A 19452-nucleotide genomic window follows, 5' to 3' on the forward strand; every position below is an offset into this window, starting at 1 on the left:
AGAGGACGCTAAAGGCATGCCCCCAGTAGGTATATAGTACCGGGGTGTGCATTGTGCAAAACAACATCGGTTTGGCTAAGGACCCCCGAAAATGGCACCTACGAAGAGACACGCTTATGAAGCACAGTTTAAGTTGCAAACTATCAATTACGTAGAGGAATATGGGAATCGAGCAGCCGCGAGAGAATACAAGATCAACGAATCCATGGTTCGCAAGTGGAGGAAGCAGGAAAACAAGCTTTGCCAAGTCAAGAAGATGAGGCTGAGTTTCCGCGGAAACAAGGCGAGGTGGCCCGAGTTGGAAGACCAAGTCGAGCAATGGATTAATGAGCAAAGAACAGCCGGGAGAAGCGTCTCTACAGTCACCATTCGACTGAGTGCAATAACTCGGAGCTTTCCATTATACCGGGAGGCTTGACCAAGGAACTCCAACCGCTGGACATCGGTGTAAACAGGGCGTTCAAAGTGAAGTTGCGAGCGATGGATGACTGATGGCGAACACAGCTTTACTAAGACTAGAGGCAGCGCCGGGCGAGTTACGCCACAGATGCTTGGGCTGACGTGTCTGCTTGCACTGTTGTTCGAGCCTTCGTAAAAGCTGGCATAATTTCTGAGGAGCCGCACGGCAACGAGACTGACTCCGACAATGACGAGAGGGAACCCGGCGTGTTTGATGGAGAACTTGCCCAGCTGTTCATTTCGGATACAGAAGATGAGGACTTTGATTGATTTTTGGATGAGGATTGATCAAAAAATAACGTGAGTACATTGTTAAATACTTAAATAAAGTACAACCGAACTCAGTTTTGCTCCCGCTGCCTTTTTAAAAACATCGTTTTAGCATGCATGCATGCTACCTGTATGTTTAAAGCTAGCGTATGTTTTACCATGCCTGCGCCCAATAATACGGTGCGCCTTATGTATGTGTTAAATACAGAACTAGACCCCGTAACTGAGACTTATGGTCGTGAAAATGCAGTACTTTTTACTTTTACTTGAGTCATATTATTCCACAGTAACAGTACTCTTACCTGATTACAATATTGGTTACCCTTCCCAACTACGTTTACATCTTAATCTAAATATTTTTTTTTATACCTTTAAAACCTAACCAACCCTTTATCCATGTGAGGAAATTGAGAACTGATTCTTATTTGCAATGCCAACCTGGCCCCATACAGTCTTTGAGATAGGGAGTTTTAAAAAATACAGGTCCATCTATAGTCATCTGCAGGCTTCTACATTTATTTTTTTCTAATGTCTTGGCATTCAGGCGATTACATTTTTCTTCATGCAAGTCCTGCAGCTTTTGAGAACATCCACTCACATGCCTTTCATCGACCTTTTATACACCATGTGCTATGATGTAATGTGATATTTAACTTGTTACTATATCACATTGTACAGTTTGCATTGTACAGTATTTGCTTCTATTTTGCTTTGTTTTACTCTGCTCTCTGCACCCAGGTTGGCATTGTAAATACATTACCTGGATAAGGTTCAATAAATAAATAAATAAATAAAAAATATATGACTTCATGGCCCGCTTAGTCGTATTTTAGTATTTGGTATTTGTAAACGTGTTTGCATGGAAAAAAACAAAAACAACAAAAACAACAGGCCGTACATTGCAAATCCTGCCTAGAAAGGTTTTGTTTTTTTCCCACCAGAAGGAACTAATCAATCCAGGGGGAACCTTTCGTATCCTTGTAATTTTTTTCGTTGGGGACACAGAGAGAACTCAAGCTACCAGAGTTGGTAGGAAAGTTCCTGCAAAGGTTCCTGCGGTGGGAAAGCAAAAATGTAAAACACATTGTTGTGTTTTGATACAAATGTAAATAAGGAGCAGTGCCAGAAAAATGTGAACAGATGGTTTCGTGGTAGCTCACTTCCCAGAATACAGGATAAAGGTGGAGAATGGGTCATCAACGGGAAGGCAGGGGAGGCTGGTCCACATTGAAACAAAGAAGAAGGGGTCAGAGGGGAGATCAGGGCTGGCACAATGATGGAGAATGGGAAAAAGGTATAGGGAAAAACTGGCTGATAAAAGACGGTGAGGGTTATAAGGAAGCTGATTCATTATACATACTGAGAGAAATGCAGCAAGTTGAGAAGAAAACCTTGTACACACTGAATACATTGTCAGTCCTTTGTTGTTGAGTGTGTATTCATCATTAATGTGTATTCATACAACACAAGTAGTGTGTGTGTGTGTTCTGTTTGTCACGGCGTATGAGGCTCTAATCCTGTTTGAAACATCGGATATTAGCTAAAAGAGGCCCACACGCTGTGATACAGGAACATTTTCAAAATCTCAGCTTAATTCTCACACACGCACGCACACACACTTGTCTTAGAAAATGCCAGCGGATACCTTTGGTGGCTGCTGCCAAATGCAATCTGCTACACCTATCCAAACACACACAGACACCCAAGGTCCTGGTAGAAAACATCACAGATCAACCTTTAGCTGAATCACAATGACAACATAAAGAAAAACATCTTCTGACCGTGCACAAGGCTTTTGGTGTGTGTCTACAAAGAATGGAGACATTTCCAGAGCATGAAAGTGCACAAACACGCATATCACCACCTATGAAACCAGCAGGTAATCAGTATTCTTGCTGCAAACCAGCATTCAGGCAGCAAATTACAACATTCACCTTGATTTTTGGAACATGCAGTCAGGGCGAACAGGAACCTAGAAAGAGGCACAATGTTTCAAACACAACTTCGTGGATGAAAAAGTGTGTTTGTATGATCATGTATCACCCCAATAAAAGGGCGGTTTCGTATATAGGTGAAATGGCCATCCGCCCAGGGTGGCATTTTCTGGGGATCAGCACTCCAGACTTCAGAACACTTCAAAACTGTGAGACTGATGTGGTAACTACCCATTCAACATACGCCCACAGGCTGACATTTAAAAATAAAAAATAAACATTGTAATAGAACAGTATTTGTATGTAATAGGTGTCTCGTCACATGTAGATTCAGGTTCAGAAATAAGATGACTCAGAGAGACATTCAAAAAAAAATCAAAATCAAAAGCTGTGGTAAGCAAGGCATGACTGTGTTCAAGCAGTGGCTAGCTCTCGACCGAAAGGATTGGGCGAGATTAGTTGTAAAAGGATTACAGACAATGCCTCATTAGCATACTGATTTACTGCCAAAGAGACAAATACATTTTTTTTACCCTGCACCTGTTTAGTTATCAGTGCATCTGCCGCCCACTTGGATACAAAGTAATACTCCACAAATTCTGACTGCAACTTTAACGGCAACATTATGTACAATTGCACAACCTGCGTAATAAGCTCCAATACAAGAGCTGTGTCAAACATCCAAGATAATGCTCCATTTTGAGAGTGGTACTTATGTACTGTAATATTTATTTAATTGTGGTGGTTTGTAGTAGTGTTAATAGTTTGTCCATCTTATGCAAGGATTATTTTCACTTTTTCTACAACAACAATAACAAATGTGTTTTGTTACTGGGTCTAACAGTAAACCAAAACACAGATTTAAATAAGAACAAAATCAACTTCATCACACTGAAACAAAATCCGCTAAAATCAGCATGTTGAACAGACTTCCACAAAAGACACTAAATAGTGAGTAAAATGAAGCCTTGCGTCGTCAAACAGAAGTGTGGATGTACAAAAATACAAATGAAGAAAAATTGATACCACCCAGTGCCCTGCGACTGACTGGCGACCAGTTCAGGGTGTAGTCCGCCTTTTGCCCGAAGTCAGCTGGGGATAGGCTCCAGCGCCCCGCGACCCTAACCCAGATAAGCGGTGTTGAAAATGGATGGATGGATGATACCACCCAAAAGATGGTGAGATTGACCAATGGAAGAACAGAAATAATATAAACAGAAGCTGGAGTCACTTCTGTTTTGTCTGGATCCTTTTCTGCAGAAATTTAAGGCAGTTTTTGGTATATTGTAAGCAAAGTAGTGCTAATACTCTGCTTTAGCCTGATTCTGTCTGCCTTTGTCATCTCCCTTCAATCCACTTTTCTCCCTCGGCTGGGGCTTCTTTTATTAATAGCAATACATGAACTATGTATATTACCACTGTGGGGAAACAGACATTAATAATGCACTTCCTGACTTCATGAATGTTACAGAGTTAACTGACAAACATTTTGTTGGTGTTGTTGTTGTGGTTGCTCAACCCCCATGCCCCCCTTATTACTGTAGTTGTGAGCCCAATACTCGTGTGAGGTAATTTGTTTTTTCTTCTCATCCTTATTCAAAGAGGAATGCCTTTGCGAGATCTGTGGTGATACAGACCCTGGTATGATAAAGTACAGGACCCATAAAACAGTCTGAAATTTAAACACTTACCCAATGCCTGGGAGGCAAATGCTGTCATGGCACTCTGCAGACGATCTGGTCTGACTGCCTGAACCAATAACAGCTGGAGGGATGAGAGAAGGGTGAACAGATGAGAAAATACGAAAACAATTGGGTTGCCAACCTGTTAAAAAATTTTTTTACCATTAATACCACGGAATATGATTTTTTGGCGTTAAATTGCATGTTCGCTCGAATTGATTGGGCACACTGTTGGTGGGCATGTTGCATGTGATCTACTAAGATTGTGATCTTTTTTTAAGATCCCAAATAGCATGCGCTAAATTGTGTGTTCACGCTTACAGACTGCAATCAGTGTTGGCAACAGCTGTAAAAGTGGTCTACAGTGCCATATTTAAAACTGGGTTTTGAAGTTCAGTTAGCAGTTTTCACCATGGAACGAACATTTGGGAGAGCACCGCAAAGGCAAAAATTAAGTTTGAAGTGATGGAATTGGAAGAGTAAGTGGAAGAGGCAAAAAAAAAAAAAAAAAACATATTACTGAGTGACAGAAAATAAATTGGTCGCTATTTTGGGGTAAGCCAGCAACCATATAAAAGCCATGTTTTGTTTGATTTGACTAATCCCAAGTGCATTCCAATTGAATGTACGGATCATTCTGTATAATGTGTTTAAAACGTAGGCCTGCACCCCGAAAACCGATCTTAGAGACGCCAGAACCAATTGTCACAGTGCACTGAAATGACCCACATACACGGAAATGCAGAGTTGAAAGAGTTTTGTCAATGTTGATATGGCATGACTTTCTTGTGACTGGCTCCAAGTCAGCCATTAAATCATTCAGAACCTCCACAATTTCACTGCTAACTCGATCACAGAACATTTTGGCTGTGAGTGAGAAATGAAAACCGCTTCACTATTGTGCTGCTAGTGCTGATCTTGATATGGGATAATCGCATTCACGTGACCCCCCAACTTGACAACCACAAACCCCACTTAGACTTTGGAGACTAATCCTTTAGAAGGGATTCATATACATCATATATATCAGCTATATTCCGCACCCATTCAATATAGAACATTAAATGGAACTAGCCTTCTGGCTAATTCTGGCTTTTTTAACCATGTGTATTTCATGTGTTTTATGAAATTGCATTGTCCCCTTTCAAATAAACTGATTAATAATAATAATAACAAGATGGAGCACAACAATGAGAGAGACCCCATCATGGACATCAGCCTTGTAAGGCCCAGCCGTACTGCAGATAATGCAATCTAGTAACATGAATACATTCATTTTCTGCCTTTTAATCTGTTCAGGGTCACAGGTGAACGAGAGCCTATCCCAGCTGAATTGAGTTAAGAGGCAGACAATGACCTGGTCACCACTCACCACTCAATCACAGAATTTAGTAACATGGACCATGTTTTTTTTTTTTAGCTCATTAAACATCGTACAGCATCAGAAAGTAGCATAATTTATATCTTAGTTGCATAATACAAGGCTTAATGCAGTTTATTGTACATGTCATACAAATACAGTTGAATTAACATCAGGGGTTTTGAGTAAATCATTCTTTCAGAAAGTAGAAACGCATTGTTGGGATTTAAGAACGTTAGCAAGTACAGCAAGTAGTACACCAAAACCAATTAATTTAATAAATTTCCAAATGTTTCACTATGTATTTACAAAGTATAAAATACAAAAAACATATAATATAGCAATATACATAAAGGTGTATAGACTTCTGATTTCTCCAGCACATACAGATAAAGTGTTCCAAAGTGTCATCCGTAATCCAAATCGATAATATGAATTTAAAACATTGTATCTGATGGAAATCTGACCTGCTGGAAGGGAGTAATTTTCTTGGCAATGGAGGATGGAATTTCATGTTCGCAGTGTGAGCTCCGTGCGAAGGACAGCCAAAGGTCTGAGTCACTCAAACACAGGGACTGATAGAGGGCTGTGAATGTAGCCTGAGAAGAAGGGACAGCAGATGTTGACTCAGGCCACAGAAAAATTGGAATGTGAGAGTTAGAATCACATTCATTCTGCAGTACCTGGAAGAGAAAATCACTAATTTGGCTTCACATAATTATATTGCAACGTTACACATATTTGCAGATATATATTATATAAGCTATATGTCACATAATAAGACATATGGACGATAGTGTTGTCTAAATCCAAATTTATTTTCACTGTTTACCTTGTAAACTGCTAATGATCTGTGTCTCTCCTGATCGATCCAAGATGGGAACTCCTGACATGGGGAAAGAGAAAGGATGGAGGGAACAGTGATTCTAAAGGAAAAGGCTGCAAGCAGTGTGGTCTACTTATACAGAAAAAAAAAATCCCACCTCTTGTTTGAACATTTCACTGACAATGGAGCCAATGAAGACCTCCCATTCCTAAAGTAAAATTATTATTGTGGCTGACATTTGATGAATATGTTTTGTTCAAATAGTTCAAAGCTTACCGGTATACTGAGGATTTACTGAAAATATACGCATACTCACATTATCCTGGAAGAGTTCAGGGTATATGCCTTTGGCAAAGTGTATCGCAAACATTAACTGGTGAGCCTGAAAAATACGAGAGAATACAAGAAGGATATGCAATACAATGAAGATGATTTCTATATCATACTGTGGGTGTTGTGTGCTGTGTTGTGAGGGAATTATTTTGAATGTAAATAAAAAAAACTGCCTCGGTCCGCGGTGAATTACAGTATTAACGCCCACATTTGCACAATAATGTTAAAGTGTGCACCAGGGGGGTTTCAAAAGAGCAAGGGATCAAACCAGCAATCTTCTAATTACTAGACTGCCACTCCACCACCGAGTTCAAGCTACTGTGAACAATGTTCACCTGACAAGGAAACGCTATCATTTAATCTTTATACTAAGTGACATTTTAACAATATTATATACAACCGACATGAAAGGTTGCAGTATCTTACTCTTCTCAACTGCACTACCTAGCATACCATCTAACTATAACATACATTATTTGATACACCTAGCAGCTCACTGGGCTGAATCACTTGTGTTTATGATGGCTGGATGAACATAGACAGGGAGACTTGATCATCTTGAAGATCTGAAGTCTCTTCAGTAATGAACCTTTGTGGTTTTTATACACACTACTTTGTGCCACTGTTTCCAAGTTTTGACCAGATCCTTGGTTTGTCTTAGTGGCATGTGTGTTTGTAAAAGTGCTAGACATTTGTCAGCAGAGGATCAATAAGCAACTGCCTGTCTCTTCCTGATTCTCCGTTAACATAGAGACACATAAAGATGTAGCACATGCATAGAAATTACACTATTATTCACTATATGTGCGTTGGAATGTAAGTAGCCCTAATCAATAATGGACACTTGAAGACTGTGTTAATTGGAAAAGGTTAATTAAATAAATTTACAAATGCATGCATTTATTGGATTGTTGGATTGCTTCAGCAGCTGTTTGACATACATTATTCCTTTCCCCGATGTTTAATGAAGTGTTGTTGGTGCATTAGGTTCAATATTAATACATATTAAAATGACAAACAATAATCTGCAGGTCTGCAGTTGAAGATGCTGGAGGGTTTGTTTGCACGCGTGTGAGTGTATGCATGTAGCCATAATACCTTAAAAAGTGAGCGGCAAACATACTCATACACCATACTCTTCAAGCTTGCTTCCAATGAAGCGATCCTCGCTTCAGTATCCTCAGCTTCCTGGAGTATACAGAAATACATGTGCATAGGATGAGACATGAAAAAGAAGACTAGGTGTGCTAAAATAATTGAAATAATTCAAGAAGTTATTCTTGATTCTTGTGAACAGATAAAAAAAAAAAGTGTGAATAGATAGAAACCAATCGGTCTTTAATTGTAAGGTTTTATAAACAGATTGGAACAAATCCTAATGCTCACTAGACAGAGTAAACGATTACTTGTCGATGATTTTATTTGTTATTATTCTGATTATTTTTCGCTTACACCTAACAAAAAAAAACTAGAAATTTGAATGTTACATAAGAAAAAGTCAGAAAGATTTTACTATGGAAATGAGGTTGGAATTAGCCTTCTGAAAACTAACCCATATTTTAGAGAGTCATTAAACATGAGAAAATACTTTTCAGAAGGCCTTCATACAGTATTTTTTTTATTGAAAATATCTTTCATTGTTTCCAAAGTAATATTTCTAATTTCTTGAGAGAGTGGATTTGGGTTTTCATTAACTGTAAACTACATCATCGTTGTGTACAATGAATCTGTATAATGTATGAGTTTAACTTTTTGAATTGAAATATATCTATTTTTTGCAGTATTCTATTGTGACACCTGTAGATATACAAACATTGTATCTGCTTTTGCTATTTATAGCGATATGTTTGAGTAAAATGAACATTTTAGTTTTATTTCCTAAACTACTGACAATGTGACTCCCAAATTACAAATACAAATACTGTAGTTAGGCATTTAGAACATGTATTTGCAGAAAAGTAAAAATTGTATTTTGTGTATGTGCGTACATGTGTGGGCATAACCACACAAGTGCCTGTATTAAAATGTTATTTTGACGGGAAGAGATGTGAAGGACTGGGTCACCTTCTTGGCCTGAAGAGCCTTTTGGAAGAGGCGTAAAAATGAAGCAAGGCTGAAGCGGTACATGTTGTCAATCTTCGACAGGTCCGTGATGACAAAATACATCTTGCTGGCACTCTCTGCAAGAGGCAAGTAGGCATCCCGTTCCTGAAATCCAAACAAACTAATGTGTGATGAAAAGATTGACAGAAAAGCGTTTTAAAGGAATGGTAAAAAAATGAAAATAATTTAAATGCAGAAAGAGTTTAGTGATCACAGGAAAGAAAACAAGAAGTATTTGTTTTGATCAAGATAGAGGGAGAGCATGAAAAGGAATAGAGATAGACAGAAAGATTAGGGTAAGACAGGAAATGTGGGGGGAAAAACAATAGGAATACAAAATATTTGGGATGAATAGATGAATAGTGTTGGTAGAACACTGCTGTCTAGTTGATGACAGTGTAAATAAATTAAACAACTTATGCTGGAGAAGTTTGAAAAGTCAAACAGTAAATATTACTGCTAATATTACTGTGTTAGTATAACCGAGTTAATATTGCCGTTTTACTAAAGCACTTTCATCCAAAGTATGGATGTGAATTTCATCATGTGTTGAACAGTCATCCCACCAGTCTAATCGAACTCACTCTACCGCTTAAATTTGGGAAAACGCCTACAGTAGCAGATGGTAGTGAGGGAACATATTACACGCAAACAACTATGACAATTGCTTCACATTTATTTGTGATTGTGATTATTTTTTAAGCCAATGTATTTTTTGTAAGTACAAAAACAATATAAATTGTATTGTGTTACATACTTGATTAAAAAAAGAAATCTGAATCTTCCACATACAGTTTATACTGTATACAGTATCTTGTGTTTTCTCAAATGTGCCATTATAGCACACATAAATTCTGATATCAACCAGATTGGAGTGTGGCTGAGAAACAGCATGAGCTCTGGAGACATGATATCCAACTTGGGGAAAATGTGCAGGTGATGGTAGGATAGAGATGCTCCTCAAGAACAGCTTAAGATTGTTCCTCGTTGTATTACTACTGTAGTCCAAAGGCCAGGCATAATGAGGCAAGATAAATAGTGTTTAAGAATCAGACAGCGATTGCACGCTTGAGAAGAAGCCCAGGGAGCAAACAATTGGCCCCATTTCGCAGAGACTTGCAACTACTATAATCATCAGCAGACGTAGCTGCCTGAAGATCTTCAAGGTCTACTTTTGAGCAAGGTTCCAGCCAAGCACTGAGACACAGGGAGGATATGTCAAGTTAACTGCCTGGGCTTGATGGTGGGGCTGATAAGGATGGATGTTACTTTTTACTGTGTGTAAATACCTGGTCCAGAGATGCTTGCAGACGGTGTGATTCCAGTAGTGACTCCTGGATGAGAGCACTGCTTGCTTTGGCATGGTTCAGACTGTCTATAAGCTCTCGGTTCTCCAAAATATTCCCCTGTGATGTAGCCAGGGTCTGACATGGGGGGGGGGGAGACAGAGTGACAAGATCTGTTCTAGCAAATGCTGCCATCTTGTAACAGTCTCATGTGGGACATTAACAGATTTATCAAATACATCCTCTAATCATATTTTCTAAAACTGACTGAAAATAAAATGCATTCAAAAAAACATTCAAATAAAGCAAATGGAAAAGCAGTGAAGCATGGAAATGTTAAGGTGACAATAATAAATCTGAAGAATGTTTTGTTGTAGCACTGATGGCCCATGTGTGTATATTTGTTTGTGTGTAAATGTATTTGATTGTGAAAGTTTTAATGTGAGCCTAACTTTGACAATCACAAACTATTTGGCATTGCATTTTTATATTCTCATTACCAACTTTGCAGGGAGGCAATTAACCTTTTGTTTCTGTACTAGTGACTCCTTGTCCGGCAAAAAATGCACTTTAAAGATTGTATGATGAAAACATAAACAGGGCAGTACTGGGACTATATTACTTCCTCTGTTGTCAATAAGACTGATACAGTGATTGATTACTAATGAATTAAGTCATGACTATTTATAATCTGTACTGATATTAGATGATAATCTAATCATGTATTATCATTTATAATATTCACAGTTATAAAAATGCATTCTCTTGACAATTAAACATGAACTGTCTAGTCTCGTGTATAAAATAGTAAAATGATAATGGAGGAAATTTTGTGCAACAGAGCCTCAAGATGAGAGATAAAAATCATCCAACTGTAGAAGCAACATCTAATAGACTCATGGAACGGACAGAGGATTAAGGGAACAAAGACTTATCGACGTGCTAACAATATGAGACTGAGCTCCCTCCAAGAGTTACAATAATGTTTGTTGTTTTTATTTGGAAATGATTCTCCACTTTGATTAAATTTCTGTGGCTACCTGTTTATGCAGCAAACTTACTTCAATTGCGCGAGCTTTGCAGCCTCATTTTGTTGCTGCCAAGCAGTAAAATTAGTTATCCCTTTATATTTTAATGCAAAACAAGTAGTTTAAAAAAGTCCAAACTTGATAAATAACTTATTATCGTGTCTTTTATTGCGACACCTGCACCACATGCAGTTGGAGTTTCTAGCTGTTTGGAGAAGCTAACTAATAATGATTCAGAGTGAAACAGGGGGGTCTAGTCACAATCTATGACTGTTTAATTAAGAGATACATGTCGATGTGATGCCCAAGTACCACAAATAACACACTACCATACGACATGGGCAACGAGCGTTGGTTTTCTTCGTTAATGGTGTACCTCCAACAGTGATTCTTCTAATAGCGCAAGCTGAATCTTCTTGTCTTCCTCTTGTTGGAGTAGTCTTGTTTTCTCCGTCTCTAATTCTGGTTTCTCATGTTGTATGGTCAACGCCAGAAGCTATTCACAAACACACCAGTAAACAAACAAACAAATCTGACTCATGGCACTGTTCAGCAACAAGAAGTGCTTAAATTGATAAAAGTACAGTAGACTTTAATGCGGGCTTAGTACTGGGGTAAACAAAAAAATAGATCACCTGTCCTTGCAGGCCTGCCCTTGTGGTGGTAAAGTTGACCTCCGTAACCACAGAAACAGCATCAGGAGGGATGAAGGGAGCAGGATTACGTGTTGCCAGGAAGAGCCTGGAAGTCCTCATTGTAATCAATAACCTTGTCTCCGATCTGTACAACGTATCTCGGGCCTGTGCGCAAGTGCATTCAAATGTGTGATATCAGAAAGAAAAGACAAAACAGGGAATGGGTTATCTTAAAAGTAACTCACAAGTCTGACCTTTACTCTTTTTTTTACAGCCATTGTACTTAGCGTATAGACTTTCTAATCCCTGCAATGCAACATGGCCTTTTTCTTACCACTTCCTTTCTCCCATGGTCAACACCCCATTATCTAGCTATTTCAGAAAATGTGTGTGTGTGTGAGGGGGTTCCGTACCAGTAAAGCTAATTTACATAATACCTGCCCCCACACTAAGTTTCGCCACCTATGACTTGGCAGCTAGGGTAAGAGTAGCGATTTCTGGCCTCTGGACTACACATATGCATCATGTCAAAACAAAAACCGAAGGAGAGCAGCAGTGTTAGCACAAATTAGCATTAGTTCAAAGCATTATCAGCATTAGCTTCTGACATCTGGCACATACTCAAATATTCAGTAAAATTGGCAATATGGGGTATTTGTGTTGGCAGTGTGTCAAGGTGTGTGTCAATTGGCAATGTGTCCACTGCATGCACCAATTGCAAAAATCAGAACACTAATTGACCAGTGTAATTTGTCAGGTTGATGATGAAGTGATGACTAAACACAAAACACATTTCTGGCCGAAAGTAGAGGGGTTCATTTGCCTGACACAGAACCGAACCCCCCAAAACTGAGTAATTTCAAGTGGAGCGTCAAGAAGAGTTTACCGTTTACTGATGAACTGTGATAACCTTTTAAAAGGTGAGTATTACAGTTTCAAATTTGAATAATCATAACTACCATATATAGCATAATAAGTTGTGCTGTTTGTACGTGCCATGTTTAGGGGCTGATAAATAGAGTGAATCAGTGTAACCAACTCAGCGACTTTGTTGCTATATTTTGTGAGAATTTAGACATCTCTAGTGTCTCTTTTTCCAAAAAAATTCGGGGTATTATATTGGTGAGTTTTTAAGATTCTGAGACTGACACCCAGATGCAGACAGAACAGAGCAACCCCTCCGCGTCCAAACTGTGAGAGTATTGTGCTTGCGCAATGCCGCAGCTGGGTGATTTAACTACTGCCTTTTCGAAAGTGTGAACAAGCATGGGGGGAACATGTAAATGCCACAAAAAAGGTGGGAGTTGAGACTTGAACCCAGAACCTCTGAATGGAAGCAGAACTACAAACCACATGCTTCAGTGTTCCACCAATCACCATTTCTAAATGCTTGATCGTTTTTCCAACCAAAATGATTTAAGTCCAAAAATGTATCGATTCAATAAAAAATGTGAGCACTGTAAAAATTAAGTTGAACAGGGTAATGAGACATACATTTAAAAAGGCAATTGATGATTAACCTGAATGATTTAATTCCAAATGTATTAATTAATATGATGTGGATTACAGTATTTTGAATGGAATTGTGATGCATCTGAGATAAATAATGTTACCTAACAACCCTAAAATAATAACCAAAAGTGTTTTTGTGCATTGTGCAATTGTACCTTGTGCGATGAGATCCCTCCTCAACAGTGGGTAGAGTACAGGTTCCACTCCATCCATTTCTTGAATGATGAGAGTTTTTCCAAATCTGACTGCCAGTTCCAGGACTGTCATGAAGTTACTGTCCTTTATAGACATATAAATGTGTGACCCATTATGAATTTCAGAATTTCATTTTACAACCCCAATTCCAATGAAGTTGGGACGTGGTGCTAAACATAAATAAAAACAGAACACAATGATTTGCAAAGTATGTTCAACCTATATTTAATTGAATACTCTACAAAGACAAGATATTTAATGTTCAAACTGATAAACTATTGTTTTGAGCAAATAATCACTAACTTTTATGGGTGCAGCACGTTCCAAAAAAGCTGGAACAGGGTCATGTTTACCACTGTGTTACATCACCTTTTGTTTTAACAACATTCAATAAACATTTGGAAACTGAGGACCCTAATTGTTGAAGCTTTGTAGTTGGAATTCTTTCCCATTCTTGCTTGATGTACAGCTTCAGCTGTTCAACAGTCCGGGGTCTCCGTTGTCGTATTTTATGCTTCATAATGTGCCACACATTTTCAATGGGAGACAGGTCTGGACTGCAGCCAAACCCGTCTAGTACCCGCGCTCTTTTACTACGAATCCACACTGTTGAATCTGGTTTGGCATTGTCTTGCTGAAATAAGCAGGGGCGTCCATGAAAAAGACGTTGCTTGGATGGAAGCATATATTTCTCCAAAACCTGTATGTACCTTTCAGCATTAATGGTGCCTTCACAGATGTGTAAGTTACCCATGCCATTGGCACTAACACAGCCCCATACCATCACAGATGCTGGCTTTTGAACTTTGCGTCCATAACAGTCCGGATGGTTCTTTTCCTCTTTGGCCCGGAGAACACCACCCACAATTTCCAAAAACAATTTGAAATGTGGACTCGTCGGACCACAGAACACTTTTCCACTTTGCATCAGTCCATGTTAGATGAGCTCGAGCCCAGAGAAGCCGGCGGGGTTTCTGGGTGTTGTTGATAAATGGGTTTTGCTTTGCATAGTAGAGTTTCAAGTTGCACTTACGGATGTAGCGCCAAACTATATTTACTGACATTGGTCTTGCTCTCCTGGGGGTGGAGGGGGGGGGGGCAGTGTGAGGGGGGGGGGGGCATTGGGTCCCTGCGGCCCCCACCGGCCAGCTGTCGGGGGGCGCCTCAGTGGGGCCGGCGGACCACCCTGGGTCCCTCGGTGTGGGACATGTCCCGTCCGCCGGGCTGCTCTCGGGTGGACCCCTGGGCCTGATCCCGCCCCACGATTGATTGGGTGGGGTCCTCAGCCGCTGCAGTGCGGCCACAGCAATTACAGGTCACGTCTGTCAGTCTTTGTGCATGTAAAATGGTATCAATTCACTTGCATGTATCCGTAGACACATACCCCTAGGCCTCTTTTACTGGGTGTGGGGTCACGCACTTACTGCGACAAAGAACTCATGAATATGCAAATCGCTTGTGTATCCCCTCACTTATACTCTCCTCGTGTAGACTTTTATAATTCACATAATTAATGCCACCAACCACACTTCAGTTGTACAGTCGGGTTCACGACCCCTGTCCTGCATGCTTCTTCTCCTGTTCTATCTTGTACTGTCCTTCCCTCACAGGGTGTAGCACAACAGCCCCATGCAACACTCATATTTCAGGTTTCATTGTTGTAGATAATGTAATGATCTACTTCGCTCATCCAGTTTACAATAAGTGCTTTGAAGAAGAAGAAGAAGAAGAATCACCTTTTATTGTCATGAACATGCATGCATGCACACGAAATTTGTTCTCTGCATTTAACCCATCACAGTGAACACATACACAAGTTAGTGGAACACACTGGAGCACGGGGCAGCTGAAGCACCCAGGGAGCATTTCGGGGTATCAGTGTCTCAGCCGTGAGTCCAGGAGATGTTGGCGGATGGGCCAGTCGGGGTCTTGAACCTAGGTCCCCCACGGTGGCAGGCGATGATCTTAACCATTGGGCCACGGCTGTATTTGTCATTTGTCTTTGTTTCTCTCTCCCTTCTATAAACTTTGTTCTGTTCGACTGATCAAGTCTGATTCTCATCCATCCATCCATCCATTTTCTGAGCCGCTTCTCCTCACTAGGGTCGCGGGCGTGCTGGAGCCTATCCCAGCTATCATCGGGCAGGAGGCGGGGTACACCCTGAACTGGTTGCCAGCCAATTGCAGGTCTGATTCTCAATAAACCGCAATTATAATACCACAGCGGAAGCTTAAAAACTCTACTGCTTGACCTAACAGCCGAAAGTAGTTGCTTACCACCATACATTAGTCATTCTAGCTGTATTTGCTGGATCACTGCTCTAGTACTCTATGTGCACTGTTCTGCCATGAAGTTTAATACCACAACAATTTAAAGATAAACTAATACAGAGTTTGTTAAATTAATACCTACGGTGTTGGTCAAAACAACTATCATAATATATTTTCTGTAATTCACTTAACATTCTGCGGGTATGTATCAATGATAGTTAATGATGTAGTTGACCTTTAAGACGTATTTACCTGTTGGTTGATAACCTCAAGTCGGTTTTGTTTGAGATGTGTGCAGAGCCACTCTGTGGCTCGGGAGGAAGGATCGATGAGAAAAGGACATGCAACACTCTAAGAAAAAAGAAAAAAAACACAAATGGTTTAGTTATTGTAGGATGTCTTATACACTACAGGGGCCTGCATTACTTTACTAGGAAATGAGGTGTATGTACACACAAGTGAAGATCAGTTCTGTCTCTGCTACGCTTATTCGTCAGCATCAATCCTGCATACGACAGGTGTATGATTCCCACCTTGGCTCTGTACTTTTTATACTTTCTCTGTCTTATTAGTGTCATCGCAAACGTGATCATCCTGAACGTGTAAAGGCTAAATCCATGTACTGAAGTACTATTTCTGCTTGCACAGTTATTTTGTTGTAGCTATTAACATATACTTCACATGACGTTTGCTGCAGGTATTCAAAAAGTAAACAAATTAAGTTAATAGGTTTTTATGTAATATTTTCCATGAGTGGGTCACCGTCCGTGTTTATAGAATGTGGCATAATAACATAATAAATAACATAATAAGCACAGTCAAAACAAACACACTGGGGCTATGATGGAGCAACTCCTTACCCGTAACTTAAGTTCATTGATCTATAAGACAGAAATGGAAAAAGAATACACAAAAACAGATGTAATATATTTATATGGATGACAACAGGCTCAGTGCAATTGTTTGATACTTTGAATGATGATTCAAAAACGGGATGGAAGAAAGGGGTGAACATGAGGGATGGAATGATGAAGGGAGGGCAAGACAACATAATACTATAAAACTGGATTCTGGTATCTGTAGTATAATTTATGAGCGTAGAGCTCATTAATATAAATGATATTATCAGTAAAGACTAGATTAACAATTAGTTCCCGACCTGTAGTATGACAATAGCGTTCTCCATGGAGAGGTCATCAGACGGCAGCCCTTGACTCTTCCAAATCAACTGTTCACTCTCCAAGGACAGGAAGGACCTGAAGTCAAACTCTATACAAACATACCCAAAAATGAGAATTGCGATGAGTTATGTTCTATTATGAGTAAACACAAATAACATTATTTTGCATACTGCAGTGATTCCCAACTATTAATGTGTCGTGAGAGTAGAGGTGCAACAATTAATCGATTAATCAACAACTAATCAATTATCAAAATAATTGACACCTATTTTGATGATCGATTAATCGTTTAGGGCTATTGTTTAACGTAACAAAATCTGAATCCTCTGTTTTCAACCTCTCAACAGTAAATATTATCTGATTTTGCTAGTCCTCCATGAAAGCAGACTGTTTATCTTTGTGTTTAATCAAAATAAGAAATTCGCAAACATGTTTTTACTTTCAAAAACAATTATCAACATGTTTCCCTATTTTCTGGCATGTTGCGGACCAAACCAGGAACTGAATCATAATAAATTTCTAGTAAAAAAAAAAGCCTGTTTAATATATTGCGGAAATAATCGTTATTTGCAGCCGTAGTATGAAGTAATTGAACTTGAAACAGTCTTAAAAGTGCATATCATATATTAGTAGGTCTTCGCATTATCAGGACCCAAGAAGTAGCGCTCGGTTTCAAAAAGGTTAGGGAGTACAAAATAATTCCCTCTCATGTGATACTGCCTACGGTAATTATTGTTTATCTAATTTTGTTTAATCATTAAATCAGATTTTTTGCAATAAACTCTTACGCAATATTAATTTTATCTGATTATTCGATTAGTCGATAATCGGTAGAATAATCAATTCCCAAAATATTTGATCGCTACAGCCTTGTGTGCAGAAATAAAAAAATTAAAAAACTTAATAATTAAGATATTACTTAATTCTCTTTACCTAACTTTCTTCAATTCCTCCAAGAACATTAAGCTTTGTGCGAAATTAAATCGGCCCAGATTGCCCATTAAGAAAGTAAATTTGGGAGTAAACTGAGATGAGATCATCATTATTTTATTATACCATTTGTTGTGAGATATGTCTTTCTAAGGTTGGTAAAACACAGACTAAAGTTTATAGTCTTAAATTTAACTTAAACCTCTTAATTGATTAATCAATCAGCGGCAAGCCAGTGTGTGTGTGTGTGTCTGTGTGTGTGTGCAAGTGTTTAAATGATCTTTTACTTTGCAGTCCAGATTGAGCCATCCAGGTTTCCAGACAATGTCTACGACGATCTTCAGAAGCTGCAGACAAATATGTGATGAATGCTGCAGCAAGCATCGCCCTCACAGGGAGTGTATCTAACTCATTCTTTATCTCCAACATCTGAAGGACAGGAAGACAAAAAAAAAAAAAAAGGGGGAAAAATTGAGAGTAAAAAAAAAGTCAGGATATGGCATAGCCATGATTTAGGTAGCTGAGGTCAATGATAAAATTGGTCTTCTTTTCAGCGTTCTATATTATCTTAATTTCTTATGGTAATCACAGACTGTGGCCAATTTTTTTTTACCTCAAGTTCTATTAATAAAGCCTTATATCATGACTAAAATATAAATTTCGCATAATGTGGCTGTGAAACTTTGTGCACTATATATATATATATATATATATATATATATATATATATATATATATATATATATATATATATATATATATATCTCTCTCTCTCTCCTTGGTGATGTTCCACTGTGTTGATGTTCCACTGTGTTGATGTGAGTGTGACTTTGCATGTGTGCGTTAGGTGAAAAGAAATGCAAGCAAACAGTGAAGTGATTCTCTGAAGGAAATGTTGAGGAAGGTAGGGAGTGTGAGGGAATGAGTGTGTTTGTGTCAGGAGGAGATTGAGTATTTTAATTAACGCCCAGACAGATGCAGCAGAAAGAAGTTAAACAGCCAAATAAGTGACCTGCGAAATCAGGGCCCCATGTCTTTTGTCAAAGCAAAGCCTTTTGTGCTTCAATTTTACGACAAAATGGCCATAATACCGATAGCAGTATAAATACTTTACACAACCTGTGTATTCCACCGCTTATGTTCTCCGTCCAGTTGGGAAATCAGTTGCTGGGCAGCATTGATTGTGTCCTGAGCTTTTGTCACCTCAGCCTCCAGCTTTGCTGCCTCTGCAGTGTGACACTGAAACCTGCCACAAAGGAAGACAAGCGGTCCGTATGTCCATATGTGCTTGCAATACAATCAAAATGTCTCAAAATACTTTGAATAAAACGGAGATTTGAAAAGGTTGCAATGTGTTCGCTGTATGCGCCACATGCACAGATTCGCACACTAATTGATATGAAGTTCGGCGGCTTGGTGATGAAGTGCTGACTCCACGAATGAAAAT

At 39.1% G+C, this 19452-nt stretch overlaps 1 protein-coding gene across 1 annotated transcript in view; it reads right to left on the minus strand.

Moving 5' to 3' along the window:
- Window positions 1-19452, minus strand: part of dync2h1 (dynein cytoplasmic 2 heavy chain 1) — an 86007-nt gene that overhangs the window by 27314 nt on the left and 39241 nt on the right. The window contains 17 exon segments of the mRNA XM_061682719.1: window positions 4355-4427; window positions 6173-6304; window positions 6538-6591; window positions 6689-6739; window positions 6848-6913; window positions 7963-8052; window positions 8929-9072; window positions 10257-10391; window positions 11658-11777; window positions 11917-12024; window positions 12026-12081; window positions 13584-13707; window positions 16147-16245; window positions 16755-16775; window positions 17054-17163; window positions 18293-18434; window positions 19125-19251. Of these exon segments, the coding sequence (XP_061538703.1) occupies window positions 4355-4427; window positions 6173-6304; window positions 6538-6591; window positions 6689-6739; window positions 6848-6913; window positions 7963-8052; window positions 8929-9072; window positions 10257-10391; window positions 11658-11777; window positions 11917-12024; window positions 12026-12081; window positions 13584-13707; window positions 16147-16245; window positions 16755-16775; window positions 17054-17163; window positions 18293-18434; window positions 19125-19251 (1652 nt within the window).

This window comes from Phycodurus eques, chromosome 7 (genome assembly GCF_024500275.1).
Source record: "Phycodurus eques isolate BA_2022a chromosome 7, UOR_Pequ_1.1, whole genome shotgun sequence".
In the NCBI taxonomy this organism is placed as follows: Eukaryota; Metazoa; Chordata; class Actinopteri; order Syngnathiformes; family Syngnathidae; genus Phycodurus; species Phycodurus eques.